Source organism: Hemiscyllium ocellatum, chromosome 26 (assembly GCF_020745735.1).
Source record: "Hemiscyllium ocellatum isolate sHemOce1 chromosome 26, sHemOce1.pat.X.cur, whole genome shotgun sequence".
Classification (NCBI taxonomy): Eukaryota; Metazoa; Chordata; class Chondrichthyes; order Orectolobiformes; family Hemiscylliidae; genus Hemiscyllium; species Hemiscyllium ocellatum.
In genome coordinates, this window is record NC_083426.1 from 14,200,666 (window position 1) to 14,218,954 (window position 18,289).

General features: G+C 42.7%; 1 protein-coding gene across 1 annotated transcript in view; it reads right to left on the reverse strand.

Moving 5' to 3' along the window:
• Positions 1 to 18,289, reverse strand: part of LOC132828350 (N-fatty-acyl-amino acid synthase/hydrolase PM20D1-like) — an 88,465-nt gene that overhangs the window by 60,443 nt on the left and 9,733 nt on the right. The window contains exons 2-3 of the mRNA XM_060845378.1: positions 5,865 to 6,097; positions 3,448 to 3,534 (exon numbers count right to left, since the gene is read on the reverse strand). Coding sequence (XP_060701361.1) covers positions 3,448 to 3,534; positions 5,865 to 6,097 — 320 coding nt within the window. The remainder of the gene's footprint in view (positions 1 to 3,447; positions 3,535 to 5,864; positions 6,098 to 18,289) is intronic.

Sequence of the window (18,289 nt, forward strand, 5' to 3'; positions counted from 1 at the left end):
AGAGAAAAGAGCCGACATTTCGAGTCTAACTGACCCTTTAACAAGGGCCAGTTAGACTCAAAATGTCGGCTCTTTTCTCTCCTTACAGATCCTGCCAGACCTGCTGAGATTTTCCAACATTTTCTCTTTTGATTTCCCCTGTTCTTGGATCATTTACATATTGAAAAGCTGCCACTTCCATTGCTCCTGACTCACTGTCATTCATTTAAATATTGACTCATGGGATGTGGGTGTCGCAGGCTGGGCCAGCATTTATTGCCCATGCCTACTTGTCCTTGACAAGTTGGTGGTCAACTGCCTTCTTAAACCATTTGATGTAAGGGTATAGGGAGGTGGTTCTAGAATTTTGACAAGATGACAGTGCAGAAACAGTAATGTATTTCTAAGTCAGGGTGTTGGGTGACTTGGAGGGGGACTTGCAAGGAGGTGGTGTTCCCATGGTCATGGTCATGGGTTAGAAAGTGCTGTTTAAGGAGCTTTGCTGAATTTCTGCCATACCTCTGGTAGACAATACACATTGCTGCTGCTGAGCACTGGCAGTGGAGGGACTAAATGTTTGTGTATGTGGTGTCAATTAAGCAGGTTGCTTTGTCCTGGATGGTGTCAAGCTTCTTGAGTGTTGTTGGAGTTGCACCCATCCAGGCAAGTGGGGAGTATTCCATCATACTCCTGCCATGGGCCTTGCACATAGTGGACACGCTTTGGGGAGCCAGGAGGTGACGTTCTCACTCCAGGATTCATAGCATCTGACCTGTTCTTGTAGCTAATGTTTATATGTCTAATCCAGGTCCATTTCTGGTCAATGTTAGCCCTCAGCTTGTTGACACTTGTGGATTCAGCTATGTTAATGCATTCGAATATGGAGGGGTGATGGTTAGATTCAGGATACTCATTTTATTTGAAATGATTGAGGCCTCAGGCTTATATTAAGTGCTCTTTGCATTTGAAACAAACAGGGGGCAAAACAAAATGGGAAATCTGAGAAACGTCTGTCTCCAAGGCCATTAGCATCAACCTTAAAGGAGAGAACATGTTGTATCATTACATAGCTCCTTATTATGTCCTTAAAACATTTCACAGCATTTTATTCAAGCCCTTAAGATATCTCTAAAATCTTCACGATATTCTGGCCTCTTGTGCATTCTCAATCACAACGACTTCAAGAAGATAGTGCCAAGTTGTTAAGACTCCAGGTTTGGGAATAACTTCCATGCACCAACTATCTACTTCACTTCTGACTTTATGATTAGCCTTAAAGCCTGCAGTTTGGGTCACCTGACCTAGTAACCCCTTGTGTGGCTCAGAAGTGTTCATTGAAGCACTTTCATACATTTTATGTTGTGTTCTATTTGTACTGAAGTGTTATTACTGGAACTTTATTGGTAAACAGGGAAATCAATTTGTCGGCAGAACAGCCTGACAACTAAGCAACTAAATCACTTCTCAGTTTTATATCCTCCTTTTCAAAAAATTCATTGAAATTTCAAATTCCATCAACCAGGGCCTCACTCTAACCCTGGTTCTGACACTGCAACTCTCTTTCCATGCTGTACTGAAGTAACAGTTTGGCTATAAAGAAAATTCTTTGTTTTTATAAAGCTGTGCAACTTGTAAATGCTGATGCTCAGTCATGCACAAGGAAAACATAGAATAAAGCTAGAGTGCTATTGCAATTATACAGGGATTTGGTGAGACAACACCTAAAATATTGTGTGCAGTTGTGGTCTTCAATTTAATGAAGGGAATACATGGCTTAGAGATAATAGTGAAGGTTCACTAGATTGATCCCTTTAAGGAGAGACAGGCAAGGATGCTCTGAGGCGTGGGATATTGGCGAGACCAAGCAGATGCTATGACAACAAATGAATGGACACTGTGCAACAATTGTCAGGGGGGATGTTCCCTCCTAGTTGGGGAACACTTCAGCAGTCAAGAACATTCGGCTTCGGATCTTCGGATGACTGTCCTCCAAGCCAGAGTTTGGGATACACAACAATGCAGAGTCACCGAGCAGAGGCGGATAGATAAGTTCAGTACCCATGGGGATGGCCTCAAACAGGACCTTGGGTTCATGTCACACTATAGGTGATCCCCTACACACACACACACACACACACACACACACACAGTCTCATATAAACACAGTCTCTCAGAGACACACACATATACACTCTCTCCCGCTCTCTCTGTCTCTCACTCTCCTTCCCCTTCACACACATATATGTCAATGGGGTGAATTTGCATTTGCAAATACATTCTATTTTATTCCAAAAGTACACAATCTGTAGGCAGTCAGTCCATGTGACATTTTATAAATTCCTACTTTGGAAAAAGAACCAGTCTGACTCAAGGTTGGAATACAGACAAACTCTAACCTCATGCCTTTAATGCATTGTCTGAGCTGAGATATCACCTTTTTTTTATAAAACCTTAAGTTATCTCGGGAATGTGACTTGAAAGAAGTTCTGGGATTTACATATTAATGAATTGAAACCTGCAACTCATTCTCAGTGATTAAGACATAACAACAATCTAGGTTTGTTCAATACATTGCATCAGTTGTATGACACTTTGATCTCTTATTATAAATTCTGTGCCCTATGATCCTGCCCCACTAGCTACCTGATAAGGGAGTAGTGGTCCAAAAGCTAGTGCTTCCAAATAAACCTGTTGGACTATAACCTGGTGTTGTGTGATTTTTAACTTTGTCCACCCCAGTCCAACACCAGCACCTCCACGTTATATTGAAGGGCTGAGTAGACTGGATCTATATTCTCTGGGTTTAGAAGAATGAGAGGCAATTTCATTGAAAACATTCAAGATTACAAAGGGATGTGACAGTGTAGATACTGAGGGGACACAGCTTCAAAATAATTGGCTGATCAGTTGGGACTGAGACAAGGAGAAACTTTTCCATTCAAACGGGTTGTGAAATTTAGAATTCTCTACCCGAGAGAGCTGCAGATTCTCCATCATTGAATAAATGTAAGGTTGTGACAGACACAATTTAGGTCTGTCAGGAAACCAAATGATATGAGTAGGGAGTAAGAAAACAAAATTGAAACAAATATCATCCACTAAATGGCAGAACCGTCTTGTGGACCATATATTCTTTTCCTGCTCCTGTTTCTTTTGTTCTAATTGTATTTCTCTTATTCTAGGAGCTTTCTTATCTCTCAATTCTGATGAAAGATTGATATCTCAATCATTAATATGTCCCTTCCCTCTTCACATATTCATGACCCTTCCAGCACTTTTTTAACAAACACTATTGCCAGAATTCTTCCCCAACCCCCTCCCCCTCACATGCATCATTAGTCCACAGAAACTAACTTTGAAATACAACATCCTGGTCATCACAAAAGAAGACCCAAAGCATTTGTTCTAGCAACAGAAGCAAGGCCCCCCTCCCCCCCTCCCCAAGTTCAGCACTTGATCTTGAGTTACCTCTTCATCATGTCCAATTCCAATGTAGAATGATCGACAGGGTTTGTAGCCTCGTTTCAGTAAGAATTCCAGAGCTTGGAGGATTCCCTGTGGAAAATAGAATACTTAAATACATAAGCACCAGAACTGGGGTTTTTCTCTCAATAGATTCTGGATATACATTGTGAGAATTAAGTTTCAAACATTGGGAGAAACCCTATAATTAGGGACCCACAGGGTCCATGATTCTATCCAGCATATCAGAAAATGCTACAACACAGGATTAGGAAGTTTCATACTTAACATGATGCCCTTCAGTAAAACTGAAGTGCCCTCATCACCAGGTGCAAACCTGGGCAATATTTATGACATCATCTTTGCCTGCTCAAAAATTGCATTATCCCTGTCAAATAGAGTCATAGATAGAGTCATAGAAATGTACAATTCCCTGGTTGAGTCCAATGGAATGCGAATCATTAGATTTGAAACTGGCTTCATTGCAAGAATCACAGGAGATGCTATATTTATTCACATCATCAAGGCTTCTTGGATGTCACCTTCCAAACCTCTGACCTCTACCAGGGTGACCTCTGACAAGGGAACACCATCATCCACAAGTTCTTCTCCAAGCAACTCATCAGCCTGACCTGGAAATATATCATCATTCCTTTACTGTAGCTGGGAGAAAGTGAGGATGGCAGATGCTGGAGATCAGAGCTGAAAAATGTGTTGCTGGAAAAGCGCAGCAGGTAAGGCAGCATCAAAGGATCAGGAGAATTGACGTTTCGGGCATGATTCCTGAAGAAGGGCTTATGCCCGAAATGTCGATTCTCCTGCTCCTTTGATGCTGCCTGAACTGCTGCGCTTTTCTAGCAACACATTTTTCACTGTAGCTGGGTCAAATCATAGAACTCTTTACCTGACTGTGGGTCTGCCTATACACCAAGGACTGCAGCAGTTCAAAAAGACAGCTCACCACCACCTTCTCAAGGGCAATTAGGAACAGGCAATAAATGCTGGTCTTGCCAGCAATGCTCACATTCCATTTATAAGTGGAAACATAACTCATCAGGGTAAAATCTCAAAGAAACAGAAATTTTGTAAAATCTGACAATCCATACAATATCAGACAATACAGACTGTATCAGTCAGATCATCCAATCGATAAGATCCTACACAGAAGCACGATTATAGTAAAACAAAACAGCTCTGAAAGAAGTCATTCAGACCATCGTGTCTCTGAACAACAATTCCTCTATGACTCTCTGACTGTGAATGTTTTGATTAAATCTTCACAAGATCGTTTTTGCTCCAAGGGGAACAAACCTAATTTTTCCAGTCTCTCCTGACTTGCTCTCACTCTGTGCTGCTGTATTCAACAATGCACCATGCACTGCCTTTCCTGTTTATTCTCCTGAACTCCACGTCCCATACATACCGTACATTACAAGCTAATGGCCGAAATGTGTGGCGAGCAAACCACTAAACAACACTTCGCAGAGTCACAGCTCAGTCCGAGGGAGAAACTAACATTAGACCAAAGAATAGCCTGAACCTGCTGCTGATGTCACCAAGAGTTATACAAAACCCCACTTTTAGAACCAGTCTGTCTCTGTAAAAATAGCTTATCATTCCCCTCCCCCGCCCATGTGTAAATTGAAGATTTACTAAACATTTTAATTACGCAAATAAATGTTTATGACTTTTTTAAATTCTATACATAAATTAAACAGTTACTCAGCTTCCTTTTCTTACTCCCAAGGTTAATTTAAACATTTACTTATTTTATCTGCTGGATAATTCATTTGAAAATATCCCAAACAAAGTGGTAGAGGCAGGTCCAATTCTAACATTTAGCAGACATTTAGTTGGGTATGTTGAAAGGAAAGGTTTAAGAGGGGCACGGACCGAATGCAGGCAAATGGGACTAGTTTAGTTAGGGAAATCTGGTTGGCATGGAGGAGTTGAGCTGAAGGGCCGGTTTCTATGCTGAACTGAGTTGAATTGCTGTATGACTCTAAAACAGTTCCAGAGGTCAGCAGATACAATTCCTCCTTCTTATCTTGTGTACTTTATCCCAGGCCTGAAGTTGAAGCCAAACTCACATCACACAGGGCCAACAGATTGTCTGACTGATTGGTACAAGTGCAGAATTAAACAGCTTTATTTCATTATTATGAATATGACCACAATAAAAGTCAGCTGCATTTCTGGAAGTGATGTTGTAGGAAAGTTATATTTAAGAAAGGAAACTCATTGAGTTGGGCAGATCTTCCTTGCACAAAAAAATGACAAAGTGTTCCAAAATGGAAGACTCCACAGAATGAAATGGTAGGTTTGCCATGAGACCTAATACATTTTTCAGAGTTGACTCAGGCAGTGGGTTTTAAACAGTTTGCAGGAAATTGAGCTTAAGGGAAAACTTCAGGCAACAATACCATAAGAGATGCCTTGTCATCCATAGATCCGCGTCCATAAAGATAGCCATCCTTTTCCTCTGCAGAAAATGGTGGAACGTCCCAGTCTTCTTCCAAGGCAGGGACCACATCCAGGTGGGCAATCAGCATGTACGGCTGGAGACTGGAATTTGATCCACGGACAGTAAACAAGTGACTGTAGTTAGCGATAATCTCATGTTGTACAAGGTTCGAGGAGAACACGGTGGGAAATACTGTCAAGAAACAAGAAATGGATAATGTAAGCGGGTAATGAGCAGATGGGGACTTTGAATTTTTAAAAAAATCCTGGTTATTGCAAACATCTTTGTGAAATGAATGCTGGATATAAGACCCATTGTAAGTCTGATGCAGAATTTGAAAATGCTAGTCGTCGGAGAAGGCGGGAGAATGGGGTTGAGAAACAGATTGTTCTCATTGGAGAAAAGAAGGTTTAGGGGAGATTTGATAGAGGTGTACAAGATGATTAGGGGTTTAGATAGGGTGGACACTGAGAACAGCTAATGGAGTCAGCTGTTACTAGGGGACACAGCTTTAAATTAAGGGGTGGTAGGTATAGGACAGATGTTAGGGGTAGATTCTTTACTCAGCGGGTTGAGAGTTCATGGAATGCCCTGCCAGTAGCAGTGGTGAACTCTCCCTCTTTATGGTCATTTAAGCGGGCATTGGATAAGCATATGGAGGTTATTGGGCTAGTGTAGGTTAGGTAGACTTTGGTCGGCGCAACATCGAGGGCCGAAGGGCCTGTACTGTGCTGTATTTTTTCTATGTTCTATTTTCTATGTTCTATTGAATGGCTGGGCAGACTTGATGGACTGACTGGCCTCATTCTGTCCCTCTCCCTCTCATTGTCTTTAGTGACGAGAATCATTTCTTTGCTAGTTCCTATGACTAGCATTGATAATGTTCATTGGTAGTTACTTGTAGAACCTAAATGTTGGGTATTAACTAATTTGCAATACGTCTTACAGCAGAACAATTCAGATATGACATCCACACTGAAGATGTCTGTTAACACTTATTCGCTCTTTAGAGATTCTGCCAGGCCTTCTGAGTTTCTCCTGTGCTGTTTTTTTTTGTTATTTTAGAAATATGTTAGATCTTTATTGCTGCACACTGGCAGTGTCACTACCTCTGAGCCAGAAGTCCTGAGTTCAAGTCCCACCTACTCCAAAGGCCTCCATGTGTAACATGTCTGAGCAGATTGATGAAAAGTATCTATACCGAGTTAACTTACACTGCTTTAAATACATCAGCCAATTCTACACACGTTCTCAACTTAGACTGCTTAAGAATTTCTGGAAGCTTGTTTCCTTCAGCTCTCTGAGGCTACACTCAGGCTTAAATTGATCAGCCAGCTGACCAACACAGAGCAATTTAATCATTGAGCATTTGCATTAAACAGGCATAAATGATTCTCTTACATGGAATGTGCTTCGAGCCAGATGCTTACTGTGTCTTGGTGACTTCCTGCTTATAACAGAAGCTCAATACCCAGAATACCGTGTCCAGTTTTGGTGTCTTTATCCAAGGAAGGATATATTTGACTCTGAAGGAGTCACAGGGTTTGCCAGGCATTCTTTTATGAGATTGAAGAAACTGGATATGTGTTCTCCAGAATTTCAAAGAATGAGAGGTAATCTCATTTAAATTTACAAGATTCTTACAGGATATGACAATGTGGACATAGATGGGATATTTTCTGTGGCTGGCGAATCTGACAACAGTGGACATGGATTCTGAATAAAGGGTCAGGCCATTTAAGACTAAGACAAGGAAGAATTTATTCACTCAGCTGGTGGAGAACCTTTGGAATTCTCTACCCAAGACAGTTGAAGCTCAACCATTGAGCATGTTTGCGACAGAAATTGGTCGATTTTGCTCTGTAGGGATAGCATTTAAAACAAAGTAGAACAAAGAAAATTTACAGCCCAGGAACAGGCCCTGTGGCCCTCCAAGCCTGAGCCGATCCAATCCACTGTTTAAACCTGTCGCCCAATTCCTAAGCATTTGTATCCCTCTGCTCCCCACCTACTCATGCATCTGTCCAGACGCATCTTAAATGAATCTACCGTGCCTGCCTCTACTACCTCTGCTGGCAACGCGTTCCAGGCACCCACCGCCCTCTATGTAAAGTACTTGCCAAGTGTATCCCCCTTAAACTTTTCACCTCTCACCTTGAAAGTGTGATCTCTCATTATTGAATCCTTCACCCTGGGCAAAGCTTATCTCTATCCACCATGTCTATACCCTTCATAATTTTGTAGACCTCAATCAGGTGCCGCCCCAACCTCCCTCGTTCCAATGAAAACAATCCTCACCTACTCAACCTCTCCTCATAGCTAGCATCCTCCATACCAGGCAACATCCCCACAAACCCTCCCTGCACCCTCTCCAAAGCGTCCACCCCCCACCCCCGACAACACATTTAGGTAGTTTTGTTCTCAATAAAGTTCATTCACAGAATGAGTGCATCACTAGCTAGGCTAGCATTTATTGTCCATCCCAGAGGGCAGCTAAAAGTCAACCATATTGCTCTGGGTCTGGAGTCACATGTAATGCAGACCAGGTAAGGATGGCAGTTTCCTTTCCTGACGGCTATGAGTAAACCTGATGGGTTTTCCCCAACCATTGATCATGGATTAATGGTCATCATTAAACTCTTGGATCCAGATTTTTAAAAAAAATTGAATTCAAATTCCACCATCTACTGTAGTGGGATTTGAACCTGGGTCCATGGGACATTAATTGGGTCTCTGGATTAACAGCCTGGTGATAATACCAGTGGGTCAGCAACTCCCCTATTGTCATCATCCAATATAATGGCGGAATGGGCTCAACGTGTGAATGTTCCTATGATCCCCTATTTAACCTAAATAAAACAGGGCAACTCTTGGCTATGTTAACCCACACAGCAAACTGATAACTACATGAGATTCTCTCAGCCTATTTCAGAAAGCAACACACAATTTAACTTACTCAATAAACCATAATACTTTCCAAATGAAAGTAAATAAAATTGTCTTCGCAACAGAGTGGGCATGAAGCACAAATATATAAATTTATACTTTACAGTCAGTTCTGCTTTCACACGGGAGTTCCGTTCTTGAGCAATCCCATGTTATAAGAAAATCGTATAATAGCAGCACCACTTAAACTAATGGGGCCAGAATCACATTATAACCAATACAAACTTTAAATGCTACAGAAACAGTGTCCCCAGTTCATCAATTGTGTTGTAGTGAATTTGCATTAACGATAGCATAACAATCTGTATAGGGGCATTTGGCGCAGACACTGGCCTATCGGCCCAACTTGTCTAAACGAACCAGATTTTCTAAACTGAACTAGTCCCAGCTGACTTTGTTTGGCCCATGTTCCTCTAAAGCTTTTTTTATCAATGTATCTGTCCAAATATCTTTAAAATGTTATCATTGTACTCACCTCTGTCACTTCCTATGGCAGCTTGTTCCATGTATGCACCACCCTCTGTATGAAAATTTGCCCCTCAGGTCCCTTTTGAATCTTTCTTCTCTCACCTTAAACTTATGAAGTCTAGTTTTGGACTCCCCTATCTTGGGGTTTGGACCTTGGCTATTCATTTTGCCTATACCGCTCATGATTTTATAAACCTCTATAAGATCACCCCTCGGCCTTCTACACTCCAAGAAAAAAATGTCCAATGTCCCAGCCTATTCACCTTATAACTCAGACCCTCCAGTCTTGGTAACATCCTTGTAAATCTCTTTTGTGCCCTATCCAGTTTAATAACATCCTTCCTCTAGCAGGGCAATACAACTTACATGAAAAACTTAATATGTTTATAAAGGGCACTGAATTTATAATTAAGATGTAAATAAGGGGAAAGAGCGGCTGATTTCTGTCCAAAAGCTCATATCATAATGGTGGGCTGAATAGGCTTCATTCAAAATCTGCAGCCAGCCAAGTGGGTCAGTCAAAATATTCAAAATATTCAATATAGTCAAAATATGAGAATATAACCAAACCACTTATACCAATTAGAATACAGATTGCAACTCCAGTGCTTTGTTGCAGGATTGGAGAAGTACAACAAAATTCCAAAATGAAAATTCAGACCATTGCTATTTTTCAAGTATTTAGCTGAAGAGCTCCACAGTCAGGAAACTGCCTTCTACAGTGGTAGATGTTTTGGGGATGGAAGGAAAATGTGGTTTTTAGCATTCGTGGTGGCATTACCTAAACTTCAAATTACATTAAACTTCCAAAATAATCTCACCATTAAGAGTTAACAATAATATGATAAGTTTTTAAAAATGTGTCACGTTGTAAAATCTCTGAAGAGTCACACAGAATGTATGGAACAAAACAGGCCATTCAGCCCGAGTTGTCCACATTAGTCTTGATGCTGACACAAGCCTTCTCATACCCTGCGTCATCTGACACTCTTTACAATCATTCTATTCTTTTCTCATGCGTGCTCCCCTTGTGCTTCCACCATATTTACCTCAACTATTTTACTAAGCCAGTTCCTCATTTTAAACATTCAAAGGCTAAAGATGTCCCTGCTAAAACCTTCATTGCACTCATTAGTGGCTGTCTTACATTTATGAGAAAAAAACCTTTTGTGGGAAAAGGAGAGAGAAAAGAATGTTATTAATTTAATATAACTCACGTATTCACACATTATATTTTGATGGTTAATAATTGGTTAATAATTCTGCTGTCTCTGAGACATTAGGGTATGAGTTCCAGTCCCAGCACAGAACTTAGATAAAGTCCGACATTCCAGTAATGAATGAATAAAGATGTTATCTTTTGGACAGCATGTTAAACTGAGGCCTTGACCCGCCTGTCCTTGACATACTCCCTTGAAGCACAGCAGCGGTGCAATATGCAGTGAGATAGCCAATATTTATCCTATCGAAAGAAACAGATCGGCGGGACATTATCAGCTTGCTGTTTGTGGGAGCCTGTTATGTTAAAATTTTGCTGCATTCCTGACACAAGTACTTCATTGGATGAAAAGTCCTTTCAGATGTCTTGTTATTTAAAAACAAATCTTATGGTGGCACCACAGGGTGTGGAGTGTTTTATTTCCCCCTCCAACTCTATTTTGATTTAATCCCTGCCCTCCCTTTTACTTTTTTGATCACTTAGCATTGCCCATTATTGAGAAGGGCTTGTCACTGGCCACTCGGGGTGTTCCCTTTCTACCTGGTAATGGAAAATAAATAAAGTTTTCTGCACTTGATGTTTTTTCTCTGTGTCTACACCTGCACACACAACATTGATGCTGGGGAAAATTAGCACTACCGCTGTTTGACAGCAATGTTGGGGGGTGGCATTATATTAAATAAAAGAAAGAAAATAAGTAAAAGTATAAATAAGGATTTAGAATCTCCTCAGTTCAGGGGATAAAGAGAAAATATATAAAAGAGGAATGTCGAATCTCCCAAAAAAACCCAAATCTTATTTAAGTGCAAATCCAAAACTTAGCTACCCCCTTCCTTTAGAAGGATAAGCTATACTGCAATGAAGGATTTGCTAAAATATTTTCCAATTCATCCTTTTTAGCTATGTTTCAGCACACCTCTGGAGCAGGTGGGACTTTGACACAGGCCTCCTGTCTCAGAGGCAGGGAGATTACCACTGCACCAAAACAGTTTCTGTTAGATATTTTCTAACTAGTCTGTTCAGGGCTATCACTACACAACTCTAGAGTAGGTAGGACTTGAACCCAAGCCTTTCTCAGGGACACTGCCACTGTGCCACAATAGCACTATGATGCTCTGCTCATTTTTAAAAAAAAGATACAGAAACCAAAAGTGCCATTAGACACAACTAAACTTCTCTCCCCTATTACCAAAGCACTTTATTTTATCAGTTAACCACCACTAGTCAATCACCTGTGTTTTCCAATTGATTAAGTTACAAGCAGAGCCCATTAAGTGAAACAGGGCTCTGTAACTGGATCTTATTAATTGTTTTCAGGAGTTTCAACTCAGAATTAGTAATCACTGCTGGCCCATGTCTGGCCTTGGAGTGTCTTTGGTTTACTTCTTGTTATCCCATCTGCATCCCTTCTCTTTTAGCCACATTTGGTCAAATTGCCTGTCCTTTCCACAGATCGACATCAATGTTGATCTTCACAGTAACATCACTGGGTGATAAAATGCTTCATCCAGTGACAAGCAGCAAGTGAAGGACCTCCCACAGGAGACTGACCAGCACGCCACACAAAACAGAAACCTTCCTTCTGCACTTGGGCGGTGACTAAATAGGAAACAATTCTAGTTTGGGCTGGAATGCAACTTTTCATTTCGCTTCATGTAAAGTACAATCAGATGTTGCATTTACGCAAATTCATCATACAATAGCAGGAAGGGCAAGGATTCTGGGAAGATCCATCAACTATTTCATAGAATTAAGGAAATATAAATATTTCTGTCTTCTCCATTTTCTGCATTGTAAAGGTGAATTAGTCATTGGCAAGTTAAAGATGTTATTTCCGTGCATTTAATCTTAATCTGAAGACAGCAAAGTAAAATGAGCTTGTTTTCAGAAACCAATACAAAGTATCTCTTTCATAATTTTAGGATGGACTCTTGAACACAATGTTATTCCAGGCTTTACAAACAGTTTACTGGTTCTCTATTAAGATGATGGCAGAGTGAACCTTATCACTTTTCCTCAATTTCATTCTGCCATTGAAAAATTGCATGTTTTCAAGTTTAATTGCATAAGTGAATGCATTTCACAGTGCCAAAGTCCCAGGTTCGATTCCAGCCTTGGAGAAAGTGAGGTCTGCAGATGCTGGAGATCAGAGCTGAAAATGTGTTGCTGGAAAAGCGCAGCAGATCAGGCAGCATCCAAGGAGCAGGAGAATCGACATTTAGGGCATGAGCCCTTCTTCAGGAATGGCTCCTGAAGAAGGGCTCATGCCCGAAACGTCGATTCTCCTGCTCCTTGGATGCTGCCTGACCTGCTGCGCTTTTCCAGCAACACATTTTCAGCTCTCGATTCCAGCCTTGGGCAACTGTCTGTGTGGCGTTTGCACATTCTTCCCCCTGTCTGCGTGGGTTTCCTCCCACAATCACAAAGATGTGCAGGTGAGGTGAATTGGCCATGGTGAATTGCGATGCATTAGTCAGAGGGAGGGGGTGTCTGGGTGGGTTGCTCTTCGGAGGGTCATTGTGGACTTGTTGAGCCGAAGGGCCAGTTCCCACACTGTAGGGAATCTAATCTAATTGTTCAGCTGTGGAATCAGACTGTGATTCTGCCATGTTATGAAATTCATTGACAAACTAAGGTGGAATGCAAGCAGATTGTTCTAATATGGATATGAATGGCAGAATAAACTTCACAGCCTGCAACTTCAGAACAGCTTACCCAAAGAGACCTTGGATATCTATGTGTCTTAAGTATCTTGGCAGAGAGGGAAATTTGAACCATCTTCCAAGCTTCAGAGACAATACAGTGAATCTAACGTTGCAAAGTATCTTAATTACACATCAATTGCGTTTTTAAAATAGTGTTCAGATGCTGAGTATTTATTCTCATGTGTACATTCATCCTCATTTGTGCTCCTAAATAACAATTTGAGGTGGTTCCTGCTCAGGTTCTGTCTGCACTTCAGTCCTACATTCCTGATTGTTGGTCACTGCAAAGTGGGAGGCAATTAATCCCCACACCCAGGGTATGTTTTGGGGACATGGGTTCGAATCCTGCGAGGGCAAATGGTGGAATTTTAATGCAACTTACAAAATTTGGAATTTTGAAGATCAAAGGATGACCATGAAACTGTTGCCGAATGTTGGAGAAAAACCCATCTGGCTCACAAGTGTTCTTTAGGAAGGGATAACTTCCATCCTTAGTCTGACCTCCTTGTGACCCAGACCAACAGCAACGTGATTGACTCTCAACTGCCCTCTGGGCAATGAGTGCTGGCTTAGCCAGCAATGTCAAAACGTGTGGCGCTGGAAAAGCACAGCAGGTCAGGCAGAACCTGAGGAGCAGAAGAGTCGACGTTTCGGGCATAAGTCCTTCATCAGGGGTCAGTGTGGGGATAGGGGTGAAGGTAGCTGGGAAGGTGATAGATGGATGCAGGTGGGGGTGATGGTGATAGGTCTGAGTGGAGGATGGAGCGGATAAGTGGGATGGAAGATGTGCAGGTAAGTCAGGTCAAGAGGGTGGAGTCGAGTTAGAGGGTAGTATCTGGGATGAGGGGGTAGGGGAGATTTGGAAACTGGTGATGTCGATGTCGATGCCGTGTGTTTGGAGGGTCCCAAGGTGGAAGGTGAGGTGTTCTTCCTCCAGGCATCAGGTGGCTTGGATTTGGTGGTGCAGGAGGCCCAGGACTTGCACATGCTTGGAGGAGTGGGAAGGGGAGTTGAAGTGGTCAGTTAGAGGGCAGTGGGATTGTTGGTGTATGTGTCCCAGAGATATTCCCTGAAACATTCCGTGAATTGGCTTCCTGAATCCCCAATGTAGAGGAGATCATGTCGAGAGCAATGGACACAGTAGATGAGGTGTTTGGATGTGCAGGAAAATCCCTGCCAGATGTCGAAGGATCTTTTGGGGTCTTGGAGGGAGGTGAGGGGGGAGGTGCGGACGCAGGTTTTCCGCTTCTTGCGATGGCAAGGGAAGGTGCCGGGGAGTGGAGGGTGGGGTGGTGGAGGGCATGGACCTAACAAGAGGGCCATGGAGGGAATGGTTTCTGCAGAATGGGGTATGGAGGGAAATATCTCTGCTGATGGGGCATGACTGTAGGTGATGGAAATGGCGGAGGATAATATGATATATCCAAAGATTAGTGGGGTGGAAGGAGCAGGGGTTTTTATCCCTATTGCAGTTGGAAGAGTGGGGTTAAAGGGCAGAGGTGCAGAAAGTGGAGGAGATGGAGGGCATTGTTGATCATGAGGGAGGGAAAATTGCGGTCCTTGAAATAGAAGGCCAGCTAGGATATCCTGGAATGGAATTGCTCTTCCTGGGAGCAGATATGGAGGTGGCAGAGAATTTGGGAGTAAGGGATAGCATTTTTCCAGGAGGGGTGGTGGGAGGAGATGTGTTCCAAATACGTGTGGCAGTTGGTGGATTTGAAGTAGGTGTCATGTTGAGTCAGTTGCAGAGAGGTCCAGGAAGGGGAGGGAAGTGTCCAAGATGGTCCAAGTGAACTCAAAGTCAGGGTGGAAGGTGTTTGTGAAGTTGATGAACTGTTCAACCTCCTTGTGGGAGCACGAGGTAGTGCCGATACAGTCATCGATGTAACGGAGGAAAACGTGGACGATGGTACGAGTGTAACTGTGGAAGATGGACTGTTCTACATATCCTATGAAGAGGCAGGCATGGCTGAGGCCCGTGTGAGTGCCCATGGATACCCCTTTGGTCTGAAGGAAGTGGGAGGATTCAAAGGAGATGTTGTTGAGGGTGAGGACCAGTTCCGCCAATCGAATGAGTGTTTCAGTGGAGGGGTACTGGTTGGGTCGGCAGGAGAGGAAGAAACAGAGGGCTTGGAGGCTTTTGCCATGGGGGATGGATGTATATAGGGAATGGATGCCCATGGTGAAGATGAGGCGTTGGGGGCAAACAATGCTCTCATCCCATGAATAGACAGTAAAAGAAAGCGATGGAAAGTCCTCCTATGGGTCTGCTCCTGAACCAGGTCTGATCGCCTGTCTTCTGTGGTAACATTTGCATTGAGGTTTCCCTAGAAAGGGGACAGAGTCTCCCTGGCACATTTGAGATCTTTCATGACTGGTAATACTTTGGTCAGCATGGTGGCTCAGTAGCTAGCATGCTGCCACACAGTGCCAGGGACCCAGGTTTGATTCTACCTTTGGACAATTGACTGTGTGGAGTTTGCATATTCTCTCTGTGTCTGCACGGGTTTCCACTGGGTGCTCCGGTTTCCTCCCACAGTCCATGGATGTGCAAGTTAGGTGCATTGGCCTTACTAAATTATTCCGTATTGTCCAGGGATATGAAGGCTTGATGGATTACCCAAGGTAAATGTGGGTTTACAGGGATAGGGTTGACGGGCTGGGTCTGGGTGTGATGCTTTCAGAGGGTCGGTGTAGACTCAAGGGGCTGAATGGTCTCTTTCCGCACTGTAGGGATTCTAGGGTGAATACACTGGAACTGTGGTTCATCATCAGCACCCAAACCCCAATTACTACTATAAACTTTGAAATTTTGCTTTGAGATATTGTTTTTTTTTACTGTACTGTTTTGAGTGATATCACTTGTTAATTTTATTTAATAGTCTATCATTTTGCAAAACAAAGTATACAAGAGCATATGAACTTTGTAATTGAAAATGTATATTATGTAATGTGTCTATAAATAAAAGCTTTTAACTTTATAAAGACTTAGTTCTAACAGAGCATCCATCAATCTATAATGTTGAAGAGAACTATTCCATTATCTTGTTTGACTTATGAAGCTAAAAGGTAGTTGTGAAATTGTTATCCATTATTAAACTTCCATTCGTAAAATATGCAAAAGCGATGGCAATTCACTTATTTATTTCAGAATAAATACTCATGGAATTAGTAGATAAACAGTTTTTAAAAAAGTGACAATTTTGCAATGCTTTGCTTTTGAAATTGTAACTTTCAGTTCACTTGCAGGAAGCAGTTCGTTTCAAAACATAGTTCCTTTGTAAATTCTAAGTAACCTTAGCAACAATCAGACATTTAGCATGTCTCTAGAGTTTTGAGAAGTTGACTTATTCAACATTTGGCTATTTGCTGTAAGTAAACTTCCTCTTCCTCACTTCACTACCCAATTTCTGTGTATTTAGAAGCTAAGGAAACCCTAGGGCAGCATTTTCAAGATAATGTTTCACTCCACCCACAGAAACTTCCTGAGCTGCATTTTAAATTTCCTTTGTTACCCTTTTGCCGAGACTCTCTTTGATGTTACTTCAACACATCCGTCAGTAAATCCTCCAAAATGGTTTCCTTCATCATCTGGAATCCTGATTAGGAACATGTCTAGCCTGTGGCACGAGCACACAGCTTTTCCAGCAACTGCCTAATTAGCAATATCTTCACGTACAGCACGGAGAAAAATGTTACAAGGTGCTTTGCAGATATCGGAGCAGACCCAGACTTTGAGGGGGAAGAGAGGAGAGGTGGGTAAGGCATGGTCAGATACGGATTGTGAGAATCTCTCACATGAGAGGGTGACAATATGCTGAAATGCTGCCTCCCCACCCTCCAGTCAGTGAAAGTGCTGGTCACCTCTGGTGACTTACAGTCCTGTGCTGTCTGATAGCTCTAAGCTCAATCTTCTCATGCAGCTGAAAAGTCAGCAAAACAATTAAGATGAGGTGTCTTTATAGAACCAGCAGCACCTATTTGTACGAAGCCCAGATCATGCGAAAGACCTGTTCAAGAAGTATTTTCCTCCCAAATTTGCCTGTGTCTTTATATATTCATTTCTTCTATTTGGAGCTGTGTTCTTTTAGAGTAACACTGCTTAAATGTCCTTCACTTGCAGACATTTACTAACCCCCATTTATACTCATTGTTAACTGGACATGGTAGAGGCAGGTACAATTACAACATTTAAAAGACATTTAGGAGAAAGTGAGGACTGCAGATGCTGGAGATCAGAGCTGAAAATGTGTTGCTGGAAAAGCGCAGCAGGTCAGGAAGCATCCAAAGAGCAGGAGAATTGACGTTTCGGGCATGAGCCCTTCTTCAGGAATGAGGGAAGTGTGCCAAACAGGCTAAGATAAAAGGTAGGGAGGAGGGGCTTGGGGGAGGGGTGTTGGAAATGCGATAGGTGGAAGCAGATTAAGGTGAAGGTGATAGGCCGGAGCGGGGGTGGGGGCGGAGAGGTCAGGAAGAAGATTGCAGGTTAGGAAGGTGGTGCTGAGTTCGAGGGTTGGGACTGAGACAAGGTGGGGGGAGGGGAAATGATGAAACTGGAGAAATCTGAGTTCATCCCTTGTGGTTGGAGGGTTCCTAGGCGGAAGATGAGGCGCTCTTCCTCCAGCCGTCGTGTTGCTATGGTCTGGCGATGGAGGAGTCCAAGGACCTGCATGTCCTCGGTGGAGTGGGAGGGGGAGTTGAAGTGTTGAGCCACGGGGCGGTTGGGTTGGTTTTTCCGGGTGTCCCAGAGGTGTTCTCTGAAACGTTCCGCAAGTAGGCGGCCTGTCTCCCCAATATAGAGGAGGCCACATCGGGTGCAGCGGATGCAGTAAATGATGTGTGTGGAGGTGCAGGTGAATTTGTGGTGGATATGGAAGGATCCCTTGGGGACCTGGAGGTAAGTAAGGGGGGATGTGTGGGCGCAAATTTTGCATTTCTTGCAGTTGCAGAGGAAGGTGCCAGGAGTGGAGGTTGGGTTGGTGGGTTGGTTGGGGGTGTGGACCTGACGCTGATAGGGGAGGGGAGGGAAATATATCCCTGGTGATG